Raw genomic sequence first — 27,998 nt, 5'->3', positions numbered from 1 at the left:
TTTGAGTTCATTTGACTACAATATAATTCACTTCACTGCATATAAAAATGACCAAAAGCTGGATCACAGTTTTCCTGTTCTTCCTATTGGTTACTATGGTGAGTCTTATGATTTTTTTAACATCCCTTCCAGTTTTAACGTGTGTACAGTATACCATAGGAATTATTAATAAAGAAATTCAGAAACCACTAATCTTGTGTTCAGATATGGTTTCTGCATAGTGGGATCTTCCTTTACCTTCTGTTCTCCTCCTAATTCCTGTGGTAAAGGAACAGAAATAGTATTTACCTCTGCGGAACCCAGCATATTCTTTGCTGGCGGATAACCGTCCAGTAACGGTTGACATGTAACGTATAAGCAGTAGTCTGAAGACCCCAGGAAGAGTGGAGGAGACTTCCAATTCAGATTCAGAGGGCATCCTTGACCTTGTAATTTCACTCTTTGTATGACAGTGGGTACAGTATTTCAATCTGCAGCTTTGTTTTTCTGTGAAGTTTAGTAGCTTCCCATAAAATACTTAAGTTCTTTTAAAAATGTGGTTAAGAGGCTCAAGTTTCAATCAAGATCCACTTTCTACAGTGTTGTCTTGGGGTTTTTTTGGGTAGTGGTTTGTGTGTTTTGTGGTTGTTTTTTTTTTTTTTTTTATATATATAAAAGTGGATGTTTTGTCTTTTGAATACCTTTTTGTATTCTGAGGGTTGACTCTATGGTTCACGAGACTATAGAGAAACCAAATAGCTCTAAAGAAGGGAAAAGCTTCAGTGCAGAATATATGGAAAGTCTCTTTTCATAAAGCATCATTTTGGCCTGATTCAAATGCCTTTTAGACTAATGTAACTTCGATGTGTTTTACTGAATTTTGCAAAAGCTGTTTATGTGCTTCTGACTATTTCAGTGCTGTGTTTGCATCTTTCTATTATTATTTGCGTATCTTTCAGATAGTTACTCCCCCACGCTCATACAAGAGTTATTTGTCAAGATTCAGTAGTAAGAATTGCTAAATTAACCAGAAAAAACACAAAATCACATTGTCAGTAATAAGATTTGAAGACCATTTTCCTTCAGTAATATAATATTTGAAATACAATATTTAAAAAAATTGAAGTTTAGGAAGTTTATACTGGAGTTTGTACGTGACTTGCTTAAAAAAAAGTCTTTTTCCTCCTAGTTTTTTGCCACTGCGATACCACCTGAAGGGCATCAGAATATGACGGAGGACTTGACTCAACTGAGTGTTACACGGAATAAAATTATGACAGCACAGTATGAATGCTACCAGAAAATTATGCAAGATCCTATTCATAGGAAGGAAGGTAGAGATTATTTTCTTAAAAGGTTTTACAGAGGCCGGTAGATACAATTGCAGTAATTCAGGATCCTTTATTTATATTGATTTCTTGCCTCGGTAGCAATTATTTTCCTGGCTGTAACTGTATTTGTACAATTTTTTAAGAAACATCTCTTTGGGATTCAACAAGATGAAGAAATGTTATATTACTTGCCCGTAGCACCACTTCTTGTATAACACAAAGCTTTTTCTTTCTGATGAGATAAAAAAATGTTAACTTAAATAGATATCCAGATTAAAAGCGATGACTAATTAAGCTTACCACTTAATTTCATGCTCTTATAATACCTCTGTCTCCCTGGTTGCATCTGCCTTTAAAAATTGTAAGTATCTTGATACACATAATTTCACTGCCTTGAGGGTTGTGTTAGTATCATTAATACTCTTCCTGATAAGTCACTCAGAGCTAACCTCAGTTACTATTGCTGTATTCCCTGTTTCTTCCTTTACAACTTCTGGACATATAGAATGGCTTTTGAGGCAGAAGAGGTAATTGTACTCTTTTACAATGAGTTGTTTTTCTCTTCTGAAATTATTCTTTGGAGAGACTGAGCATCCTGAGGTCAGTGACGGATACAAGTATGACAGTGGAAGCTTATGTCCATCCTGGGGCATCACACCTTCAGAAGGATCTGGACAAAGTGGAAAATCTAAAGATGAGAAGAGGAGGAATTACGTGATGTTCGAAAAGTGCAGCATTTGAGATTTGGGGGTTATTATTAAGTCCTAAAAAGAAAACTAAAGGAAGATACTAAAGACATCTTCTTCAAATTTGTAGAGAGGGTCAGTCATTCTGCATGCCTTTTGGGGAAGGATTTGTTTACAAAACCTCAGCTTGTTCTCAAAGGAGGTTTATTTTTGATGTTAAAATTTGCGTGAATGCAATGAGGCATTGAAACAGGCTCTTGAGTAGATTCCCTCTCCCTGGAGCACTTACAGAAGTGATCACTGCAGTCTCAGCTCTGCCTGAGACAGAGGAGCTGTGGCTGCCCCCACCCAGGCTTTCTGATGGCTTCTAGAATACCACTGTGTTTGCAGTGAACTAGTAAACATATGTTTAAACATGGAAATAAATTCAGTAAAATGGCCTTTGCAAGCTGAAGCTTTTTGTTCATGTTCATTACTTGGTCTGGATTGATCTAGGTTGTGGTGGTTTTTTTTTTTTTTTGCTGACTGTGCTCTAGATCTGAAGTTTGTAAATTGTAGATTTAGACCATTTAATGGTGAATGATGCTACATTTTAAAATGTGTTCAAAGAAATGTACGTATAAGGAACTGTTTCTATTAAGTAGAGTTTTGCTAAATCTTATGTTTCTATTTTCTTTTTTTCTCATTGCTGCAAATGAGAAACCTTATGCAGTCTCATGTCTTGCTTTTGAAAGACTACTATGAAAAAAGGGTCGTTATTTTATTAGCAGGTGTCTTGTTTGCAGGTCCTTACTGTAACAGGACATGGGATGGCTGGTTGTGCTGGAGTGATGTTGCTGCCGGAACTGTGTCAGTACAGCGTTGTCCTGACTACTTTCAGGATTTCAACCCATCAGGTAAGTTTGCATGGGCTTCTGCATCAACATATGTCTTAATAAAACAAGGTTTTGGGTGTCTGATGCCTCCTGTTTGCCCCACTCAAATCACTAATGCTCCAGAATTTTGGTAGCTCCAAACCCATTATTTGCACTTTCCCTTTATCACGTAGAAAACTGACAGGCTATCTATTTTTTCCTGAAATAGTTCCTTGAGAGATTTTGTAGATTAGGAAAAAGGAAGTTAGATCACCATTTTTTCCTTTTAGAGATGAACTTCTTTCTCTCTGACTGACAAGCAGAAATATGACTTATTATCTCAGTTTAGCGGTTGAAGTCAACAGGAGTTGTCCGAAGTGCATATTTTCATACTTCTGTAGGCTGACCCTGGCATCAGTGAGCATATGGAAAATGTCATAGAATTCCACTCTTGTCTCTTTCTACTGCATTTGGTATTTCCCAGGGTCCTTTCATGCCTCTCTTTGTTTGACGATAGAAATCGTTATGTGGTCCCAGAAATTTTCCAGTTTGGCTCTTGAGCAGATTCTCTATTTTTATTATTTTTGCTGCCTGTCCAACCCTAATTTACAGTAGTTGGATGTTAAACTTCAGTTTAGATTGGATGTTAAACAAGCCATTCAAATATTCTTGTCACTTCATCTGGTAGTTCTCTGACAGTTAGCTTGGTATATTTTGGTACTTAGAGGATGGGAGGAAGGGAAATCTATTTGTTTTCTTAAGAAAAACACATCATCAGTTCCCCTTGCCAAGCAAAAGCAATGGCCTCTAGTTTCTTAGAATTCATAGTAACAAGCAAAGCCTCTCTAGTTGTATTAATAAAGCTGTCACTTGTTTGCCGATCTTTCGTCATGAAATACTAGGCATCAGGAAGTAGAACTTCAGTGCTGACTGGTTTGTTTTTCTTTTTTGTCTTTCTTTCCATCTACTTGGACTGTAGAAAAAGTTACGAAGATCTGTGATCCGAGTGGGAATTGGTTTAGGCACCCAGAAAGCAACAGGACGTGGACAAACTATACCCAGTGTAACATCTATACGCACGAAAAAGTGAAGGTAGGAAAGGAATGTATGCAGTGCTTTCCTGCTTACCCATGTCATGAAAGTGATCTGAAAAATTACACGTTTTAAAACTTGAATGGCAGCAGAGGTGATGCAATATCAAAATGCAAAAAGAAGCAGCATATTGGATTAAAAGGATGAATTGTGCAAAACAGGGTACTCTCACTTTTAGCCTGAAGAAAAGGAGGCTGAGGGGAGACCTGAGAGCTCTCTACAGCTCCCTGAAAGGAGGTTGTAGGGAGGCGGGTGCTGGTCTGTTCTCCCGGGTAACTGGTGACAAGAGGAAATGGCCTCAAGTTGCGACAGGGGAGGTTTAGGTTGGATATTAGGAAAAACTTCTTCACTGAAAGAGTGGTCAGGCACTGGAACAGGCTGCCCAGGGCAGTGGTGCAGTCACCGTCCCTGGAGGTGTTCAAGGAACATGCAGACGTGGCACCTGAGGACATGGTCTCCTGAGTACGGTAGTGTTGGGCAATTTTGAGGTAGGCTCCAAGTTCTGCAGAACTGCAGGAGGTTTGCGTATCTCTGGAAATTGTGCTGGGTTTATCTCATAAACTCATAGTGACAGATTTTCCGCAGGTGTGCAACTACAGTTTTACTTGGGATTAATCCATGTCCAGGGCAGATTTAAGTAGAGTTTGGTTGGACTGTGTTTGTGCTTGGGTTTTTTTTTTCTCCCAGTGTGAAAAGCAGACCTAATCTTTTCTTTTTTACCAAAGTGCAGGAAAGCTGTCGTTGAGTGGATTCACTACTGAATCTTTGGAGGCCAAACAGAAGCAAACAGTGAGAAGTGTTAGATAGTGTTTGTTTCTCCTTGTGATCCCTTCCCATTCTGTCTTGTGTCCTGGCCCCCAGTTTTTGAGATATTAAGGTGCTCACATGAATGCAAAACCTATACTTCAAGTTTATTTAAATAAAATTTTGCAAGAATCCAAAATTAGCCCAGGCCAGGCAGAAAAATGCTTTGAGAGAGTTATTTTCTGTACATCTAAGGTAGACTCTATGCACACATGTACCCGTGTGAGTGTATGTGTATTTTTAAAGACTTCTCTTTATCTGGAAGTTGCCCATCCATTGGCAGCTGTACAAAAATAAATCTTAAAAACCTGGTACACCTCCAAGTGCTCTCCTTCTGAGATACTCTGTGGTATGGGAGGGTGTACTGGGCAAAATTACATGTTTCCTCCATGCCCCTCCCAACTGTCTGGTCATTAGTATTCTTTATGGTTATGAAGCATTCAGTCATGGGAAGCAGCAGTAAATGGACACTGTAATGCTCAAGAAGTAGGAATATAAAAAGCTGATGAGGATAAGACCATAAATTAATCAGGACCTCATGGAAAAGAGCTCAATTATAGCAGATTGTGTCAAGAGTACAGACATCTAGTAGGGGTTCTAACTGTCTGCATCATTGCTGTCAAGAGTACTCCAGGGTATTTACCTAGAAACTCTGTTGAGAAAAGTTGGCAATAGATGATAATAAGGTATTGGTTTTTCTCAAATCATGAGACATTGAATATGTTGATGCAGTTTAATTCTACTAGAAGAGATACTGTAATTCATTGATTCTTTCTAATTCTAAGTTGGAAACAGAAAATATTATTTAGCTAGGAGCAGATCCAAGCAGGTCCTTCTTTATGGTAATGAGCTGGTTTTCCTCAGGCTGTTTTGCCAGCATATTTCAACTCTGTCATGCATCAGAAGCCATTGTTTAAATGGATTCATAGCTCTGAAGAAAGCCTTACGGCTTGCTGCAGTTCTATGTGTGGTTGTATTAAACATTATCTTTTCACGCTGCTGAGAAGGGGGATTAGATAATGCACAATAAAGCTGACTGTTGTGCATTGTTCAGTTCTCATTGTCACTGCCCTCATCAGCAGTCCCTGCAATACTGCTGTGCCGTGCCACTTGGAAATTGGGCGGAAATCTAAATCCTTAGCGTGCTCCTTTACTTACATTGGTCACTGAACAAGGTGGTGATGTGGATATGGACCTGTGACAGAAAGGCTGTCATTATGTAGAGCCCATCTTTAGCATTTCAGGGATAACCCTTGGTTTATCTCCCAGATTTCTATGAAAGTTTCACTTAAACCTATTGCATTGCCTTTTTTTTTTTTATGTTATCTCATTTAAAAAATAACGATAATTTGAAAAATTCTGACATGTACCAAGAGGTAGTTTTGTCTTATCTTCTAACCTTCTTAAAGCTTCACCTGGAGTCTTTTTATCTTATTTCAAAAGCCAATATACGTAGCAGGCTGCACGTAGTCCATCTTAAATTGGAATAATAAGTTCAGAGGATACATATAGTTTAAAATACATGGGAATTTGCATGAATGCTCCAATTCTTCCTATGTGATCCAGATCGTTATGCTTTATTGTGATAGTATAAGGTTCATCCTGAAAATCTTCATTTCCTTATGTGCAAAATGATAATCTTACCTTTAATGCAACAAGAGAAATTTTGTGAGGCACATTCCAGGACTGAAATCAGGGGTTTGTTATTGGTGGAATTTAATATATTTATTAATTCAAATAATAATAACATGTTGTATATATTCCAAATATTAATTTCCTAGTTCCTCATTTATACCTTCTTTATCTGCCCAGCTTCTCATAACGCTAAAATTTTGTTATAGGTTTATTTAACAAGACTGTTTAGTCTTCGCTATTTTTGGGTCAGTGTTAATTTTTTTCACGTCCTTCCTTAAATTCAAATGAAAACTAAATTTCCAATATCATAATCACAGCTTGCTTTGTAGGAAGTATCTTTAAATTGTAAGGGAAAAAAAAAAACCCCTCTGAGAAAAAAAATACATTAATTCATATAGGAGGTCCTACTTAAGGTATATGTGAATAATGAATCAAGCCTCAGACACGAATGCACCTAGGACAGTAGCATAAATAGTCAGATTTATGTAAATACTCAAAAAAATAGCACATACTAGAAACCGGATGTTTCAACAGGTAAGATGTAAATCCTAGTGTTTTCAATGAACCTGTTGTGTGCCCTACAGAAAGCCATTTTAGTAAATTGTTGATTTGCAGGATTATGGACTTGGCTTATTGTTATCTGTAAAGTTTGTATTTTCTTAATCCTAGTGCAGTCATTTTGTATCAGAAGAGATGTCTAAGTGTGTGCTTTATCAGCAATAGTTCTGTATGCATCACAGGTGCTTGGCTTTGTTCTTGTATTGCAGACTGCTCTGAATTTGTACTACCTGGCCATCATCGGACATGGTCTTTCAATTGCATCACTTCTGATTTCTCTTGGCATATTCTTTTATTTTAAGTAAGTATATTTAAAATCCTTTACCAAATACTGGTGGTTGCCACAAACCTAGTTTCACTACTTCAAACACCAGCCATTCTAATTAAATTAGATGGAGGAAGAAGGTGAAGAAAGTCAGTATATTGTTTTGGCATTGAACGAAATAAAGTTTTAGGTTTCTTTTCTCAGAAACCTAAAATCCCAAATATGCAAACCGACATTGTCAAATATATTGAAAAGTAAAATGGGAAAATAGAAAAATTATGGCTTGTTTGGTTTTGGGGTTTTTTTTTAGTGGTTGGCTGGGTGGGGGGAGGGTGTTTAATTGTTATTAGTTGTTTTCCCACTATAAGTTACAGTGTGGGTATGCCAAGCATGAGTCAAACTAAAGAGCAAATGGAAACCAAAATGCTGATGACACGTGATAGGTACAGTAACATGCCGAAGTAGGTAGCCACACCATTTAATTAACTGTAAAGAAAGTAAGACTAAGAGATAGAGTAGGAATGGGAATAATAAGAACAATCCTTTTTTTTATTATTCACCATATTATCCACTGTCTATCAGTTATTATGTTACTTTCCTGAAAGCTTGAGCAGTGTATCACTGCTGTCACAGCAACTTGTAATGTAACACACAGGTCGTTTAAACTGGTCTTCTTATTACTTCACATTCTGTGAACTTTTCTTTCCCATGAAAGACACTTTTAATTGTGAAGAAGCAGATGAGGCTTAATAGAAGGATGAAACCAGGAGCACTGCCACGTGAGCAGAGCTGAGAGGGACGGACTGTTATCTCTGCCAGATGCCGCACTGCACGGCATAGGCTTGCCGTGGTAACTGGCACTAGTCATCATTCCTGCATCATTTTTCATTGGATATATAGATTTGTTCTACTGTCTTACCCATTTCTTACCACTATACCCTACTGTATCGCTCCGTCTTTTTTTTTTTCCCAACTTGGAAATACGGATAGCACACACCAGCAACTGTGGGGCTCGCTCAGATTTTGCTTTCCTCATGCTCTGGATTTAGATTAGGTAGGGGTAGCAGTTATCTGATAAAAGTACCCTTTCAGTCACATTTGGCTGAATATAGTGTTTCTGATTTAGATATGCGTTATTTACCCAGGTTCTGGGACATCATTTCTACCAACCCCCAGCAAACCAGGGTGTTTCAACTTTGTAGCCTCTCTTTATGAAATCCAATATCCAAGATGACTTTTCAGCTTTTTCTGACTTCATGAGGGCAGACCAAAACATTTCTGATTTTTAATCAGTTTATTTGCATATGACCTGTAAAAACAATGCTTACTATTTCCAAATTAATTTTCCCTGCACAAAACCAACATGTGAAATGGCTGAGTCCTTGTAAGAAGCTTGATTTTGCATAAAAAAGGGCTATACTCTTGCTATAAATGTCACAAGAAGTTTAACAGACTAAATACTTAATGTGACATGAAAAATGTTTTGACGTAGACTGCTCAGGAGCAAACAAAAAGATTTGGAACACAATATGAATGTAAAAGTTCGGTGACAGCAAAGCATGGTTTTTCTGTACTATGGTACGAAACCCAAGCCAGTTTCGTCTTGGCTTGTGGCACTTTCAGCAAAGCAGGTGATCTGCTTTGCTACCATCCTAACTGCTGTTTGTCTAACCCTCCAGGGATTGTTTTTCTCCCTCTGGTAGAAATATCATCTCTTCTCAGAGAGCCACATGGAATTATTCCAGACCCACAAACCACAATTTCTAGAACGTGGTTATGTTGGGATATAAAGGAAATTACAGAATTTAAAGGAAGCTAAAGAAAGTCCTCTACAAGCTGTTCTCTTGGGATGTTCAGTTCCTCTAATGTATTTTTAGCACCAGAAGGGTATTTAAGGATCTAGATTAATACTAGGATGTATTATGTATCGGCTGAAGCTTGTATAATTATTCATAGCTTTAACAGGTGGACTTTTTTTTTTTTTTTTTGCTATTTTGTGGGGGTGCCTTTGAATTTGTCATGTTTCCAAAAAATTTATTCTGCTGGTCAATTGATAGTTTCCAGACAATGCTTGCTGACCATTAGGCTTGATAAAAAATGTGGTACTTTTCTCCATAGGAAAAATGACTGTTTTTTCAAATATCTTAAACTTTTTGAGATTAAAATGTTTCTGTCCATTTCATTTTTTCATATTATATATTACATATATTTTCATATTAAATTCTGTTTTTTCTTAAAAAAATTGTCTCACTGGAAATACTTGTCCAGTGTGTGACTTGTGTTCCCCAGGTGGATTGGAGTTGTAGGTTTAATAACAGATAGTGGGCTATAAACTCGGAACTCGAGTCTTCCTCAAAAATTCATCTAAACACGTAAAAGTCCTGCAGTGACTCTGCTTCTTTGTTCTGTTACATGCTCGAAACCATACATGTGTTTATTATAAATCTTTTGTTTAAATAGTTGTATGGCTTTCATAAAGAAAGCAAGGCAAAAGAAACCTTAACAGAACAATGAATTCCAAGAAAGGAGGCTTATAATTTGAAAGGTGTCCCCCCTAACCCCAAACGAAAAAGAAACAAAAAGTTCCCCACCTGAAATAAAGAAGTTGGTCAGGCATCATGTCAGATCACGTGACGGCGCTCACAGCGGATAGCAACACTACGCTTAGAGCGGGCAAACCACCAGGTCACAGACTGCCAGTGGCAGGAGCTTCCTATCCTCACTTTGTTACTTTCAGCTGGAGGAATACTTCCCCTTATGTGCGTATGTGGATCTCGCTGGTTGCATTTTACAGTATTTAAATACATCCAAAAAATTGGACCCCAAACCACGTCTGGGTACTTTTGAAAAAGTTACCTTTCTTCTGCTGGAGAAATATTGGAGAAATGAATTTTTCCCAAATGCTCAGGACATGCAGGAGTCAAAATAGGAAGGGAAATAGGTAATTTAGCAGGAGGTCTGTTTTTATTTTATTGCACAGGGTTTAATCTGGGAGCAGATAATTCAAATGTTTTTAGAATGTAATTATGAGAATGAAATGATTAAAGGATATTATGTCATTAAGAAAAACAATCAGAAAAAGGAATATAGGAAGGGTAACAGAAGGGGGAGGGTGGGGAGGCTAAAGAAAAAATAATTTTATTACCAACACCAGCTTTTTTTTTAAATGTCATCCGTCTGGCTTTCTTGTTTCTTGTCCGGTGATCCTTTCAATCCTTTTATGCATGGGTGGAGGTGGGTGTGGATGGGTGTGTTTGAATATTCAACAGGAACAGCTGCTGGATGACCCCGAGAGATGGCCCCATTAGCTGTACGTGCCTTTCCTTGCCTGTGCATTGAATCCTAACAATAAGCAGACAGAATTTCAGGACTTGTTTACATAAAGCCCTTAGCTAGAATCTAGTGTTGCCTCTATTTTCATATACAAACCATTAGCAAAAAAGACAAAACAGGACAAATTCAAAGAAGACAAAAATGGCATATTATAATAACCAAAGCTTTGTGTCTTTTGGGCATTAAATCCAAAGACAAAATAAAATTTAAAAAAGCCTAATGGAATACACTTTTACATTTAATTCATATCCACAGCTGTCTTTTGTGGTTTGGACCCTTTTTTTTTTTTTTTTTTTCCTGGCAAAAAACACTTGGCAAACAGAGATTCATGTAGGGTAGCTCCCTGTGCTGCATGGCAGCACTAGTTTCTAGAGTGGTTTCCTTCCCCCCACGTTTGGTGACCTGAGGCTCCAAGGCTTAGTGTGCAGAAACTGCCCAATTCACGGTACTGCACTGTGCAGATCTGAACCTGCTGACTTACTCCATGTGTCTGTGGGATGCTTCATATGCTCCTCTTGTGACAGTTGCAAGGAATGGAACCAAGCACTGCAGTCTTCTCTATAGCCAGTTTCTTGTTTGGTCTATTATGTTATCAACAGATTTCATTATACTCCTCCAGTTTTGGTGATTATTCCGTATCTGCATTTCTCTGTTAATATATAAAGTTATTCTCCCTCCTGGTCTCCCAAATTAAAAATTAATCACCATTGTCCATACCTGACCTTATTTTTCCTCGCATGCTACTTGAAAAGGGTAGAAAACTTGATTTTTTTGTGTGTGACAATTTAGACTTGTCCCGAGCTGACCTTGCTGATGTATTTCTGATGTGTCTCGCAGTGAGGAGCAGTTGCACGTGTTAAGTGACAGATTGCCCTCCTCCAGGTAGTCGTTTCACGCTGCCAATGAACGGCACCCCGCGTTGCTGGCTATAGAAGGAGGTGGTAGGTGCAGCTGTAGAGCACAGGCTCTTTACAGCCCAGGCTTCAGCAGAGGCTTTCTGTGAAGTAACCCAAGAGCGTTTCCTGAGAGCGACCACAGTGCTGCAGTCCTTATCACTTCTCTTTCCTTATCACCTCTTCTTGGGAGGTGTTTCCCTGAGCAGCACTCGCCCTGCATGCCAACCCTGCTCCTGACTGCCAGCACTGGCGTGCTGTATGACCGATCCAGTTGGCTTGCTCATGTGTGCTGCGCACCCCCACCTTACATCCAAAAGGGTCTCTTTTACTCAGCTTTTGTCAACCGATCATCTGCTTTCATAAAAAATGGATGTTACTTTCTTTTTGAGCATTAATATCCCTATCTCCTGTATATCCATCCACATGGGCTTTTTATCTTCTGTGTTGGGCTGTATAGCTGAATTTCTTTGGAAAATCTTGAATGAGAAGCACTCCTACTTCTTGGAATGATACTAAGTTAAACCTGTTTTCTTGAGAATTGCAGATAAACAGAAATTTGGTGCAACTGTGTTCAACTTTCTGTATTACTTATTATCTAATCCTGTCAAAAGATACTTTTCTCTTTAATTTTATTGGCAGATTAAAAGAAAACCTTGAAAATTAACACAATTAAATGCAGTTATATATTTCTATAATTGTATTTGATATAGTTAGTTATATATAAAAGTCAAAGTAATATTTGTGTTATTATCCTTACTATAGGATTAAGGAAAAAAATTACAGGAATGTGAGTAAAAATTATCCTCAAAAATTCTTAGCAGGTAAATGGATATGTAGAGTAACACAGCTTCTTCCAGCTCAGGTGTGATAGTTAATTGTGATAGTTAAATTCTTCGGGTACTAAGAAATAAAAAGGTATCAGTCTTCTGAAACATGTTATATTATTGCTATTTAAATAATTTTTAGATAGCCACTACATAGTGGGCCCTTCATTGTAAACATAGTGGCACTGAACGTACTTGCTTTGCCTCCTGTTGTCCAAAAAACGGAGATGAAGGGAAGGTGTTACCTTTCACATCGTTCTATTAAATTTGGATTGGAGCTGAAGGAAAGGGTTGATGTAAGATTCGTAATAACACAGAGAACTCTAGTATTTCAAAATTTCAGAGTTGTCCCCAAGTACACATAGTTGTCCCCCCGTGTATTCATTTGTTCTCATTTCTCTTTTCTAGGAGTTTGAGCTGCCAAAGGATTACCCTGCATAAAAATCTGTTTTTCTCTTTTGTTTGCAACTCTGTTGTAACAATAATTTCACTGACTGCAGTTGCCAACAATCAGGAGTTAGTTGCAACTAATCCAGTAAGTAAAAGACTATCTGGCAGCCTTGATGATTTGTTTGTGTAAAACGCAGCAGAGGTAAATGGGACACATGTACTTGATGAAGCACTGTATACAGGGAGGTTGAAATGTTCAGTAATGACGTAGCCACGTTTCGTAGTACAACAGATGTCAAACAATGATTTGAGCATTTCACGTTTGAGGTTTCAAAACAGTAAAAACCCCTTAAGGAACAGAACAGGCTGAACTGCTCTTCTGAATTTGTACAGATCACTTATGCACTGAAACAACTGCAAGAAAGTACCCTGTTCTAGGTGGTGTCAGTGAGGTCATGACAGTTGAATTCACCGAGGAAGGGCAGGGAAGAAAGCTTTGGAGTGTGTTTTGGATGTCAGCTACTTCCCTATGGCTTTAATTTTGCCATCTCCAGTTTGAAGTGAGAAGAATTTTTTTCTTTTGTGAAGAGGAATAAAGCTGACCCTTATATTCCAAAAGCGAAAAGCAAAATAAAAACGCTGTCCATTCAGGTCTGATTTATCTCTCTCATTTCCTGATAATACTGGGGTAAGTGTGAATCAGTAGCCTCTCCCAAAAGGCTATGAGTTATAGCAACAGAAGAGCCTGAAAATGAAATACATAAACAAACAAATCCCTAACTATGGCTTTATTTTTATTTAGATCTGAAAGATAAATTTAAATTCCATGAAAGTTAGGGCAAAATTCCAGGAGCTGAATTAAGTACAAGGATAAATTCTTTCTCCTGTAAAATCTCATCAGAGTGCTGGGGTGTAGGCTTGAGAGAGCTGCTAATGATGATCGTTAAGTGAGTTAGGTAGCAGAACAGGGGAAAACATTATTGATCTTTGGTTTGTTTTAAGCAAAATGCCAGAAATAGATCGATGAAACACTCAGCAATTTCAGAAGTGTGTGGGGGGGAAGGATCTGAATGGTGTCTGAATTTGCAAGTTAACTATTGCTCTTTTTCCACAGCTTCACATTTTAGTCTTCACATGTGGTGGGCTGACCTTGGCTGGATGCTGGGTAGAGACAAGGGCAGGGAGGGATCACTCACCAATTACTGTCATGGGAAAAACAGACTCAACTTGGTGAAAATTAATTTAATTTATTGCCCATTGAATCAGAGTGGGATAATGAGAAATGAAAATTTTTTTTTTTTTTAAACCCCTTCCCCCACCCCTCCCTTTTCCCGGGCTCAGCTTTGCTCCCCATTTCTCTCCCTCCTCCCCTCCAGCGGTGCAGGGGGACAGGGAATGGGGGTTGTGGTTGGTCCATCACAGGGTGTCTCTGCTGCTCCTTCCTCCTCAGGGGAGGATCCTCACACCCTGCCCCTGCTCCAGTGTGGGGTCCCTCCCATGGGAGACAGTCCTTCACCAACTGCTCCAGTGTGGGTCCTTCCCACGGGCTGCAGTTTTTCACATGTTCACTTCTGTTGTGATTGGTAAAATTGAGAAGGAATGTTTAAAAAAAAATGTAATTGTAGTGGAAAACGGAAAGAAAAAAAAAAACCACCAACAAAAACCCCACCACATTAAAATCTGATTCAAGCAGTATTTTTTTCCATTTTGCAAATAAAGGTCTGAGGTTTTTGCAACCTAAAAATATATATTGTATTCTGCTTTTTTTCTACAGGTTAGCTGCAAAGTGTCACAGTTCATCTACCTGTACCTAATGGGTTGCAACTACTTTTGGATGCTGTGTGAAGGCATTTACCTGCACACTCTCATTGTGGTGGCTGTTTTTGCTGAGAAACAACACTTGATGTGGTACTACCTTCTTGGCTGGGGTATGCAATTTCCTGTTCTGTATTTCCAGGCCAATGTGATCTCTTACTCCTTTTAATGAGAACTGGAACCTCTGTCCCTCGGCTTCTCTGAGCTGGTAGCTTTAAACAATGGTGGCAACGCCCGCTGCTTTGTCTGCAGTGTTTCAACAGGCTTAGAAATGTTAGCGGGGGAAGTTGTATGTACCTCTATCTTTGCTGAAAGAGAGATTATGCGTTTCTGGAGTCAGGAAGGGACTCCTCCTTTGTATAGGGAAAATAGTCTCCTATTATAAAAAAGACATTAAGAAGTAATTATTCATTGGTCCTCATCTCGGAGATGTTTATTCAGGAATGAATGTTTGTTTTCAGAGAAGTCTGCCATGTCGAGGGTGGAGGGTCAGAACTGAGTTAGAGATGGCCAAGGATTTATTTTTCCAGCAGCTCCATTTGACCTGTATTGTTCACTAAGCAAATACAGAATAGCTGCAGCTGAAGGTCTCAAGTAATATCGGTATCAAAACTAACAAGCCAAACCTACTCACTTCAGATAATGCACCCAGCACATTCACAAGGGCAAGCGAGGGCTTTCTCCTCCGCTTCGAGGCATTGGTACATCAGGCTACAACATGACTTGGCACCTGGTGTCGCTAGCTGCCCCGCTACCGGCACAGCTGGGATTGGGGCAAAAGGGGTTCAGCAACCCCTGAAAAACGGGTACCGCCCCGGTGTCGCAGTCACAGAGTGGTAGGGGTTGGAAGGGACCTCTAAAGATCATGTACTCCAACCCCTCCTGCCAGAGCAGGATCACCTGGAGTAGATCATACAGGAACAATTCCAGGCAGCTTTGGAAAGTCTCTAGGGAAGGAGACTCCACCACCTCAGAGGGCAGCCTGTTCAGTGCTGTCACCCTCACAGGGAAGGAGTGTTTCCTCATGTTCAGGCTGAACCTTCTGTTTTCCAGTTTATGGTCATATGGTCAAGGACCCAAGATAACTAATCGGTTTGTTCTTTTTAAATTTTGAATTCCGCCTGATTTCCAGAGTCTGTTTCCAAATGTATTTTGCAGGTGGCCTTGCTTTCTGAATACCCAGCAAGTGTCAGTGAGGGCGTGAGCAGCATTGCTAATCATAGTTAATGCTACTGTCACGTATTCAATCACCTTTAAATATTACTTACCTATTTAACGTTATTGCAGGTTGCAGTCTGGAAAATGTTTCTGATATTGAAGCTTGATTGTTGCATCCTAAAATGTTATAATTTGATTTGCCTTTTCTTTCTGCATGTTGGTATGAATTTCCGGGCAAGACAGTGGGAATAAGGTTTCTTCCACCCCTCAGAAAGAAATCTGGGAACGTAGGAACAGAATTGGTCCCTGTTGCTTTATTTGCTCTGTAGGCATATGGTTTGGATGAGGTGAAAATACAGAAGATTCCTGCAAGAGATGCAGGTTTACTTAGCTATTGGCCATTGCTTTTTCTTCCCAGGTTTTCCGCTGATCCCTGCCTGCATCCATGCCGTTGCTAGAAGTTTGTATTATAATGACAAGTAAGTAGCATCTCAGCTTGCTTTGCAGAACTTGTGTATTTTCTTTAAGGGGGGATGGGGAGGGGAGAAAGGAATACAGCAGATAATAAGATGCCAAATATTTTTTTCTTTTCCTGTTTGTTTTCTCTAGTTGTTGGATCAGCTCTGATACTCATCTGCTGTACATCATCCATGGCCCCATTTGTGCTGCTCTGCTGGTAGGCATTTTTCAGATAATAATTTGTTTTTCCTGTTTTCTGGCTGTTCTTCTTGGGCTTAGAAAGTTGGTAAGAGCCTAAAGCTAGTATTGAGAAGTCACTGTCATTCCCAGGACTCTCGCTTAACCCAGCAGGTGCCTCAGAGACACAGGATTGGCCTTGCTCAGGGTTGTGCCCTTGGTCCATTGAGAAATTCAGGTTTTGTGATGTTGATTATCATCCCACTTAAGTGCTGGTGGTGAGGAAAGACTAGATACTACCTGGAGTACTGGAGGGCCATGCTCAAATTGTTCCCTTCGCTGAGAATGCTTTCTACCTGCCCAGGCCATTTGCCAGGTTGTCCCTACTCTGAGCATCACTGTGTCGTGGTGGTTGAACAGGTACCAGACTGGACCCCACCGAGGTTCAGAAAGAAGGCTGGTGAATGTCAGTGCTGACTGTGCATGGGAACACAGGATGGAGAGAAACCAGAGCAGGGCCTGGGAAAGAACCAGTGGAAATAGTTCTGCAAGTATAGTTCTGTGACTGACCCTGTTCTGGTATGAATCTGTCAATCAGCTCCTCTGCTTCATTAGTCCTCATGAACTCTTAGAGCGCAGGCCCCTGTCTTACACTCAGAGTTAGTGGCAGCTCTGTTACACAGATGTGTTCTTCTGAAGTCAGGAAATTGTAGGTAACTTTTGCTCAAGACTCCACGGTATAAAACTCAGGGTTGTACTTCAGTTATTCTAGGACTGAATTTGACCTATGACATTCAGTCAGTACACTATTGCTGAACAGAAATAGGTGTGTAATAAAAGAAAATACTAATATGTACCTACTTACACAGCTATCCACATAATTAATATCTCCGAATGCATCGTGCACAGAACGCTGCAGTGTAGAGGCAATTCTATACGTGACCTGAATTAGTTGCTGACTGTATTACAGGCATCTCTTACTGCTGCAGAAACTTCAGGCCGATCTAGCAAAGGTATTGTGTACGTGCCTGCTGACTTCTCATACGGCTTTTAGGTGGATGAAAGAAAATTCAGTAAGAATGGAAGCATTAACTTTTTGGAAACAATTTCCATTTCTGATTTACATGAACTTCCTCTTTCATTAAATTGTTAATGAATACTTGCAGAGGGCATTCTGTGCATAGAGAATTCTCTCTGAAAACCGTTGCACAAATGCTGTGGTTCTCATGACTCCCATTTTCATTCACAGTGAAATTAGCTGGTCAACTTACATTTTGAAGGTTGTGTTGGTACCATGAATCACTTGAGGTCCTCTCCATGGGAAGTCAGAGGCAGTCCCCATGAAATTATTGAATGAACTGTGGCCCTTGGGGTGTGAATTATGACTGATTATCTCTTGTCCTGTTAGGTGGGGCTGCCATGTATGTTCATGTGAAGACACTTTAACTAGTGCTTTAATCTGTAAAGTTAAAACCAGTTCTAAATCCTTTCAGTTTTTTTCCTCTCTACTTTACACAGACAGTGAAATCCTATTTTCACAGGATAGGATTTTTTCTTTTTGCTCACTTCAGTGGTGCTGTATTTCACTCAGAAACTGCATGCTATTTTGCATTGCCTTGTGGGTTGTTACTTCCTTTGTCCAGGTGTCTCTTCACAGACACATCACTCAGGTAAAGCTCTTTAAAACTGAGAGATAATTTACATTAGTCAAGCTTGTTTAAATAACAGCAGGGAAAAAAAGTGTAAAGATGATGAGACTATGCCATCTCTCATTGAGTGACCTCATTTTAGGGTGTAAGATCATTTTCTCCTTCCCAGCACTGGTCTCCACAAAATCATACTGAAACCAGTGACAAGAGTCCTACTGGTTTCAAAGGTCATCCCAAACTGTCAGGTCTTCTTTCCACTCAAGGCAATGCTAAGAAAGTCCTTTGGTTTTACTGGAGGCAAAATAATCACCTCTGTGGGGTTGGTTTGGGCAGAATCTGTGTCTCTTAGACATTCCTCCTTTTTTCATGAGCTGACTGAAGGTGTTAGTCTTGCATTTTTTTTGCCTTGGTATAATCTAAGTTTATTTGAAAACCATGTAGGAATAATAAAGATTAAAGATAACTACACACCTTGCCTGTGATGTGAAAATACCTGAAAGGAGTTGCCTTCCTTTCTGGTAACAAAAAAGTGTAATATGTCAATTCAGAGGACACAAGTTAAGGATAAAGACAGCAGGAGAAATGCACGTGTTCAGGCTTTGCGAACAGAACCCTCATTTGCTTAAGCAGCTTGCTTGCCAGATACAATTTTCACACTTTACTAAGCATGACCTGCTTTAGTAGACATTTAAGCAACAATGTTAAACTGCAAATTAGATAACAAGGGAGAAGACGCTGTTTCTACTTGCAGGAGCTAGATCTCAAAGAACATGAAGAGCACTGTCGGGTGGGTGCCAGGGAGAATTGGCAGAAGCCAATGGGAATGTAACTCTTGTACGTCGCTGAAAATCCTACAGTTACATAAAGTTAACAATAACGCTGCTTCTACGGTCCCTCTTATTACGTAACTGTGGTCAGATTCCTGCCAAAGAAACTGGAAATGGGAGCAGACATAGGTTGCATTTTGATTGGAGTTGTCTTCAGCTCCCTCTGTAATTGCAAACGTTTGCCTAAGCAACCACAATTAAAGAAATAGTGTGGGAATGAGACAGCAGAGGGTGATGTTAGTTTTCATACTGGACAGATATTGATCAGAATGGAGGGGGGGAGCAGTGGGTTTGAACTTCAGTGAAAGCGGTATAGATTTCAGTGCAGGTTTCAGATAGGCCAGCACACTACTGATTTAGTTTGCATTGGTGCCACTGAAGGAGTAGATTTTGATTTAATTAGGCCATTGTTATTTTCAATACTATTACAGGGATGTTTATTTTGCCCTATAATAATGTTAGGCATTGGTGCCTCTGACAGCCTTTGACAGATGCAAATTCAGAAGAGTACTTAGAGAACGTGTTCTAGAAGGAAGCTCAGGAGCTCCTGGGTTGGTCCCTGACCCATAAGCTGGACTTAGCACAAGACTTAGGAGTTTAGAAGTTGAATGCTTAGCATTCTTATACTTTGCCTTGAGAATGTCCACAGGACAGGTATAAAATGTCTTCATGAGCAGCACGTACAGGTGTTCTGCTCAAGCAGGCTAAGATCTGAAGCTGTGTAACTACCTTAAAAGCCATGCAGTGGCTACCAGCTAGTATCTAAGAATATCTGAGTCTCTTGAGCTGAGCATGGTCTGTTGAGGTCGTCGTAGGGAGGAATTTAAACAGAACTCGCACCTACATGCTCATAAGGATTACTATATTGCTTAGCACAAACTCAGCATGGAGAGAAGGAGGGGGCCTGAGGAAAGTTTAATTCAAGAACTGTAGCACCTATTGACTTAGAAGCTCAGCAAAGCTCACAGCCACTCTTAAGGCAAAACCTAAATTCTACTAAGTTCCCAGTACAGGTGCCAACATTTAGGATTGCCTTCTCTGCCTTTGTTTCCATTTTTGTTTATTTACCCAGTGCACTTTCAGGTCACTGTGGAGCTGCTGGTATTTTACTTTATGTTCACACCGCATCGCATCTACCACAATGGAGCTCCTCTGGGGCTTTTCAAACCATCACAGTCAATTTGATAAAATATATGAGGGTAGTTCCACTGGCCTACTTTTCTTAAATGTAAAAACCTACTCACTGCCTTGCTAAAGTCAAGATCCGTTTTCATCACTTTATGAATTTGGTTCATCCTGCTCTCACTGCATTTGTGACACATGAAAAACTGGTGCTGCATATTTCTGCTGACACTTACTCTGTTCTTCTCTGTCTTCTGCTTTGCCCCATTCCTCTTTTCTGTTTGCCCTAATACGTATTTTCAATCTCCTTCTGTGATTATTTTTGTGCTTTTTGTTTGTGGTGGGTAAGTGGAACAATTAGACCAGTTCTGGGCATTTCAGCGTATTGTACATGAAATAGCTTGCTGGGGGGTATTTTACTGCACCTTGATCATTAGCATTCCAGTATTATAGCAATTTGCCACGCTACCAGAACACGCGAGGGCTGACAACTCTGTGTTTGAGACATGTTGATGTTGAACTAGAAGATTTGAGAAGAATTAAATATAGAAATGGAGGAAGGAGTCATTGTCTATGTGTACTATAGGAAGTTGGATGAGGATCGTGGGCTGCGCAAAATCTAAATAAATCCCTTGAGAAAGAATCAGAAGACCTTGGTTGCTTAAACAAAGCTTAAAGGTAGCCAGAGACTTCCAGGAGAAATTCATGCAGTAGTTTCCTATGTAAAACAATTTCCTGTTACAATGATTTAAATAGCACGTAAGTAGAATATAAATAACATCACATATCTGTCAAGGCCTTTGTTGCTATAACAATTTGCGCTGTTTATCACAAAAATCTTAACTGACCTGAAAGAACCATGCCAGGTTGTGGAGGACATGGTGACACATGTGGTCTGGAATGGCTTCCCTGTTTGCACTTGTCCTATAGCAGACAGAGACTGTGGGACAGGAATTCCTAGTCTGTTTAGAAGGGAGTTGTCCGCCTGTCTGCTGGCTTCTCAACCCCTGCCCTGCCCATTTGTCTCTAGGTAGTTGCTGACAACCCTCTGGCAGGAGAGGACCAGCCTCTGGGTCTGTCCCTTTCATAGTGGGTCCCCTGGGCAGGGTGACAGGCCGGGCTGAGCTCTGAAGGTCTCTTCTAGCTCTAGTTTCGATAAGGGGCTGCATTAGTGCACGACAGGGAAAAATACAGTGTCCTCATCCCTAACGTTGCTGTTGCTTTGGTTACCCACATCCTTCCGCTGTTGGGGGGGTGTGTGCGTATTAGGTTTGTGGTTGCTTACAATGAGCGCTTGCATGTTGACTGACACAGTCTGCACTGTTGTGATTTCAGTCTGGGACTCTTTTTGGGAAACTGACTGGCACAGATGCACACCGCTGTTCAACAAGAAAAGCCTGGATAGCCGCGGGAATAATCCAGTTCAGTAGTGCGTGAGAATGCCATAGAGCATCTTCTCAGCACTTGTCCCGTTTTCGGTTCTGCTGAGTGATCCAAAAAATCAACCATCGCCACTCTAAGAACGTCAAACCTGCCGTTTACCTATGGAGTATACAATTCCTTAGAGCAACATTTTTACTGCCATTTTATTTATTTTTATTTTTTAAAAAAATCTGATGACTTTCTTTTATAAATTTGTCAGATTCATATATGAAAAATAAAAAGTAGCTTTTTGAAGAACCGTGTTTAAATACAAAGAGGGAAGAGTGTCATCCTCTTTCCTGACCCACCTAAAAAGACACCGTCGTTTCATACATACACACTAACCATTCACCCGCGTGCTGCTGTCGCAGTAGCAGAGAGGTGCGTGCGCTGTGAACGCTTCAAGAGTGACAGGTATCTGGATGGACACTGCTTAACTAGAGGAATAGATGCGGATAAGGGATGCCAAAGCCCACTCTCGGTTATTTAAAGGTGCTTTCAAAGAGTTCAGCTTGTGTTTATCGTACAATCACTGTGCTATCCCTGTGGTATGAGTTTTCTTGAGTTTCTGGGGTTTAGCATCTCAAAACAGTGTGTGGGATTATTTTTCAGACCATCCTCAGTGCCATTTTCTTTTTCTACAGGTGAATCTTTTCTTCCTGCTAAATATCGTCCGTGTTCTCATAACCAAGCTGAAAGACACCCACAAGGCAGAATCCAACCTCTACATGAAAGCAGTGAGAGCTACACTGATCCTTGTTCCGCTACTTGGCATTGAATTTGTGCTGTTTCCATGGCGACCAGAAGGCCGGATCGCTGAGGAGGTGTATGACTATGTGATGCACATCCTTATGCACTACCAGGTAGGAAGCACTGAACAGTTTTTGCTCACTTGAGCTAGATCGCACTTGGCACGTGAAGCAGATAAAGGAGAAATGGTCGTGTTATTTTAATTTTTAAAGACCTTCATGCAATATTCTTAGGAATTTCTAACTTCCTCATTATGCTGAATTTTCATTTCTTAAAGGAAAGAAACATCATGGTAGATAGGTGGTCCAATACTTTTTAGCACTGTATTTTTAGAAAGTAATTCACCAAGTTGAGGTCTGCACTATCTTGTCTTTGCTCTCTATATCTGAAAGTTATCAGGACCCCCTAATTACGTCAAACCTGGAGCAATCCGTATGCATGTGAAAAATGATGCACAATCTTTCTTTTTATCTTACAGGGTCTACTGGTGGCTACAATCTTCTGCTTCTTTAATGGAGAGGTAGAGTAACAAATTTTAATATATTTATATAATGCTTTTCTTATTTTCTATGGTTTTTAAGAGATTCCGATTTGTAAATATTTTAAAAACTCTAAATCTAAACCCATAAGTTGAAAATTCATTTTAACCACATAATCTGGCTGCCAAGAGCAGAGCTTGGGAAAGACCAGGCCATGATTTGTGGCATCATTACGCACTTGAGGACTGAATCTTTTGTGCTGAGCAGCACACACGTCTCTTGGTTATGTAAGGATTTGAAGACGCTTGTCACTGATGAATTCGCAGTATCGTGTAAAAGTATAGTGTGACCCAACACCCCAAAGGTGTGTTTGTCTGTGCTAGGAGCTGTGTAGCACCTGTTATCCTGGAGAGCATGATTTGTGGCATCATTACGCACTTGAGGACTGAATCTTTTGTGCTGAGCAGCACACACGTCTCTTGGTTATGTAAGGATTTGAAGACGCTTGTCACTGATGAATTCGCAGTATCGTGTAAAAGTATAGTGTGACCCAACACCCCAAAGGTGTGTTTGTCTGTGCTAGGAGCTGTGTAGCACCTGTTATCCTGGAGAGCCGTTTCGTTTGGTGTGGAATAGAGCATGTTGCATACGTGCTGCTGGGCTGGGGTGCTCTTGTGTCAGGGCAGCTCTTTGGGGAAATTACAGGCTGAAGTTTGAAAACCCGGATTTTAGCATTGCTGAAAAATATCATTCCAGCAAGTCAGAAGTTTCATAGCTTACTGTGCCCGAGTCAGAAATGCGTGTTGAACAAGAAGTGCGCTTTTAAGGAACCATCGTCAGCCAGTTCCCAGAACAAACCTCCTTGCTCTTAGGTTGGAGGCGTGTGCCCCAGTTAGCAATACATGGTGCTAACCCTGTGGACACTAACAAGCTCTGCTGTTCTCTTGGGCAGATGAAGGCCCTGTAACTCTGGGGTGCACACAGCAGCTTTTGCCTAGAGAGTCTGGCCCCAGGCTGCAGAGAGCTTCTGGGGCCTTACAGTGTCAGAGATCAAAGTGATACAGGTGCTAAAAAACATATACAAATTCATTAATATGGTTCTTGCTGGCAAAAAACCCCAACTACCCCAAAATAAATGAACAAAACGACCCCACCAAATAGCTAGCTTGTACTTTTCCAATGCCTTTGGCAGGGGAACAATTACAATCCTACACTTATTCCTGCACATTCATTTGTTCTACGTTTAGTGCGGTTGCAGTATATGGCTGTAAGCAGGTGTGTGGGAGGAACCAGATGTTTTCATGTGACCAAACCCTTAGTTTCTTTTATCAGATGTTATCAAATTGTAGCCGTGTGCTCATATAATGTTACTGGACAACAGTATTCACTTACAGGTAAATATGTGGCTAATACTAGAATTGATTCGTGCAGATCACCCTCTTTCCTCCTCCTAAGTCCAAAGCTGACTGAAGTGCAGTGAAACTTCCATGGGGTTTCCAGGTTTATTCCCCCACCTTGAAATGTAAGAGTTTCAATAATGATTTTTTTTTTTTTTATTTTTTTCTTTGCCAAGGAGGCAGCAAAGATGAGGAGACTGACTCTCATGGTTCAGTGGGCGTGGAGCAGTGGCTTTGACCTCGTTTTCACCTAAAGTAGATCCAGGCTTAAGGCCCTGCTTATATGTTTAATTCAGGGCAGAGCACATCATTGTGTTGTGGATCTGATTTGATCCCTTGCCCACATTTGGCGTTTATATTTCACACACCCTTTCCCTTCTAAATTTTATAGCTCAGAATGCCTCCTAAAACAGTTATTTGGAAAAAAAAAAATATCAGAGAATTTGGTCTGCTCCAGTGCAAGGTTAGGGGGGCCAACCTTGAAATCTCTGCAGTTTCGATATAACCACACTGTCCGCTGCCCAGCTCTGCCTTTTCATCCTTGTAGATCTTCTGAGGCTACTTTATTACTTAAACAAGCCAAACCCCTCATTTTAAAACATGATACAATCAGTCAGATCTGGACCTGGTAATACTCCGTTGTCACAAAGGCGTATTTCTCACGCGCGCTGTTCTGCTGTGTGAGAAGCAAACCTGAGTCGTCCTGCCAGTTCACTCCGAGCTCATCGGTAGTCGAAGGTGAGCTCTTGCACAGCTCCTACACCTGGTGAAGGTGAATCACCTCTTGGACAGCTGCTGGCAGGATAATGGTGAAAGGAGGGTTTAGCCATTGTGACATTTATTCATGTGGGATTTTAATTTGTAGACCCTCTGCCTAGACTTTGTCAGTTAAACATGCGTGTCTGTCTTTGCTCCCTCTAGAGCAGGAATTTGTGCTGCTTAAACTGCTTTTGGGTTCAGTGCTTCAGTGGCCACTAATCACCTTCTTTTTAATTACACCTTGTTCAAGCAGGGACTTAGTGCTTATAAACAACTGTATCGGAAAGGAAATCCATGGGGAGAATGACAGTGTCGTTTGGAAAAAATGTGTTTCCTTTGGCTAGTAAAGGTGCCGCTGCTGGCAGGGGAGCCGCCAGGCACACATGTGTTCCGTGGCCATCATGGTCTCTACCTGTCATAACAATGCCTGAAGGAAGCCTGCAACTGCGCTCTGCTGTCGTGTACCAGGTGCTGCTTTATCATCGCCTGTCGGAGCAACAGCTCGTTAGAGACTGTCCCAAAGGGAAGGCACCAGCGTGGTGTTAGCGCTGGTCTGCAGCAAGTGTGTGCTGCCAGTGCTGAAAGGACTAACCTCCTTCTGTCTAGATCTCGGTGTTTCCCAGCTGCTGCTGTACCTGTCAACGTTTTCTGTACCAAGTATCAGGAGCCAGAAGGCCACCTCTGCCCAAGAAGGGGGTAAAGGTGGTCTGCGCACAGAGAGCTCCAGCAGTAATAAAGGAAAGGCTGCAACGCGCTCCAGGAGCAGGCCTGTGGTGGGACAGAGGTGAAATACAGCTGCAGCAGTGACAGGGAGGCTTTGGGAGCAGGCCAGACACGCGTGGCTTCGTTAGAAATGCTCTGAGTGCGCACGGTGGGCACTGGGGCAGGCGCAGAGGAAAGGTGTTTGCCCCCACAGGAAACACTCCATGTGGCAGTCTCTCACTGGCCAGAGAGCAAAGCCGAGGAGACCGCCTTCTGCCTACAAGTAGCCCGAGGGCACTTGTCTTGCAGGGTACTGATGGCTCTTGAGCTATGGGGACTGGCAGCCTTTACAAATGCCAGCGACAATTGAAAATAAGCTAAAGCAGCATGGCTCTTGAGCTATGGGGACTGGCGGCCTTTACAAATGCCAGTGACAACTGAAAATAAGCTAAAGAAGCGTTACTTCAGCAACCAGGAGGAAGTGCGGGCGAGGACCTGAGTGTAAGGCTTTTCTGCGGCTTGGCAAGTCTGGTTTATTTCCCAGCTCTGCCTACAGACTTCTTAGTCCTCCGTGAGGCCATTCAGTTGCTGTTGCTGATGTTTCCCCATCTCGTGCCTGTTGCCTGTCTTGTCTAAGGAGAAAATTGCTCACTATTGAGTGAGCTCACTATAGAAAATTGCTCACTATTTGGGCATGTGTCTACAGTAAAACACTAATCGTATTGAGGTAGTAACCATGGAAAGGAGAACAAATGGAACAGAGCTTAGTGATATGCACAGGTTGGTGGGTATGATCTAGGAATAAATTCCAAGCTTCCTTCTCAGAAAGGAGGGAATTTTGAATAGGGGTATTCTTGACTGTATGAGGAAGCACAGGAAATGCACTCAACCCGTGCGAAGGCTCTGTATTGCTGTGTAGTGGCAGGTAACCAGCTCCCTGCTGTGAGGAACCAAGAACGCTTCCTTTAGACTCGGAAGAAATACAGGATTTTGATAGGAAGGGGGATAAGATCAGACACCTAATTTCTCTTTAGTGTTTGTAAATTTGTGTTTAGATGCTTTGAGTGGATCAGAATGGTTTTGTGAAGAGTAAGAGAGCATCCTCCTTTACCCTAAAATACTAATTTCTTACGTTACTCTGTTGCTGCCTCTTTGTAAGGATTTTGAGGAAAATGCAGTCCTCCCTTAGACAGGATTCTGAAAGCAGACTGCAGGAAGTCTAAAAATTACATACCTTTTCTTTCCTCTGTTTATTTTTGTTTTCCATAATTAAAGACAGAGTAAAATTAGACAAAAGAAGCCATTGTGTTAGGGGAAGGTAAGCAGTCACAGAAGAAACCCTGAAGGCACTTGGCAAATCCTTAAAAGTATTACCCAAAATATGAACATTTAAATGGGGCAGTCACTGTTTGGTGTTTAGGTCGTTCGTATGTAGAGAAGCGGAATGAAAGTCGTGCTTGTGAATGAGGCCAGTCATTTGGGAGGGGTGTCCGTGCCTTGCCACTCAGTGCAGGAATACTCTGTGTACAAACTGGCTGAAATTGAAAAGTCGTGCTCTGTAGGCACCTTTTTTAACCAAAAAACCCCATCTGTTGAAAAAGCAACAAGAGCAGCTATTGCCATTCTTAGCGTTCCTCCCTCGGCGTCTTCGCCGGCCGAGCGATTCCGCGCGAATGTCACGCACGTGATGCTTCATAGCCCCGCTATGCACAGGTGTTCAACCAAATTGTAGGAGCGGAAGGCTGCGGTAAACAGAGCTTCCTTCCAGTGGAGACGTGGACACAAGCTGGGGCCTTCAGCTACTTCGGCGGCTTTATTTTTAACCCTGGTAGAGGTACGGAGCTTGGGAAATTGTCCTCTGTTAGATTGAGGGGTGGTCAGAACCTCAGGAGGGCTTTCTGGTGGCAGAACTGTAGCAAGCGTTGACTGTGGTTTGTTGGGAGTACAAGGATTTACAGCTGCTGAGGATGTGGCCTCTTGAGTTGACGGGTGAATGGAAATGACCTTTTCCACCTGTAAATCCCCTCTGTCCGCGCTGGAGTTCAGTCCACATGGGAGAAAGCACAAAATTGTGTGGCTGCTGCTCCTCCTGTCACCTGTGCTTTTCCTGAGCAACTAGTACGCTACAGTTGTGAAAAGTAATCGTTTTACACCAAGTTGGCCAAAGAACGATGCCGACTTAAACTGTAACTCTTTCAGAACACCTCATGTGACAGATTGCAGGTAGGCACCCTGCTTCCCAGGATTTTTCAGCCTCGCCTACTTAGACAGGTTTGTTACGGCACTTGGTCATCAGAAGGAAAGGGAACGCCAGACTTCCAAGTGTTTCATGCGCACCTCTCTGTTTTCTGGCCTAGGTCCAAGCTGTTTTGAGAAGGCACTGGAATCAGTACAAAATCCAGTTTGAGCACAGCTTCAGCCACTCGGACGCTACGCGCACCGCTTCTTACACCGTCTCATCCATCAGCGACGTTCAGGGCTACAGCTACAACCACGACTGCACCAGCGAACATTTAAACGGGAAGGGCTACCACGACATGGAGAGTGTTGTTTTAAAGACTGAAAAGCTGTACGGCTGACTGCCCGAGGCGCAGCCCAGGCCGGGGTGCTGACCCTCCTAGCCCGTGGACTCCAA

General features: G+C 41.2%; 1 protein-coding gene across 1 annotated transcript; it reads left to right on the top strand.

Annotated features, from left to right (window-relative positions):
* CALCRL (calcitonin receptor-like) lies at positions 1-27,998 on the top strand. Its single transcript, XM_010152608.1, has 12 exons — positions 1-98; positions 1,169-1,313; positions 2,782-2,892; positions 3,830-3,942; positions 7,149-7,240; positions 12,666-12,792; positions 14,422-14,575; positions 16,039-16,099; positions 16,230-16,296; positions 21,921-22,139; positions 22,505-22,546; positions 27,721-27,998. The coding sequence occupies exons 1-12, from the start codon at positions 48-50 to the stop codon at positions 27,940-27,942; spliced, it is 1,404 nt and encodes a 467-aa protein (XP_010150910.1). The 5' UTR covers positions 1-47; the 3' UTR covers positions 27,943-27,998.

Source organism: Eurypyga helias, unplaced genomic scaffold (assembly GCF_000690775.1).
Source record: "Eurypyga helias isolate BGI_N326 unplaced genomic scaffold, ASM69077v1 scaffold7185, whole genome shotgun sequence".
NCBI lineage: Eukaryota > Metazoa > Chordata > Aves > Eurypygiformes > Eurypygidae > Eurypyga > Eurypyga helias.
This window is presented reverse-complemented; position numbering and strand designations above follow the sequence as displayed.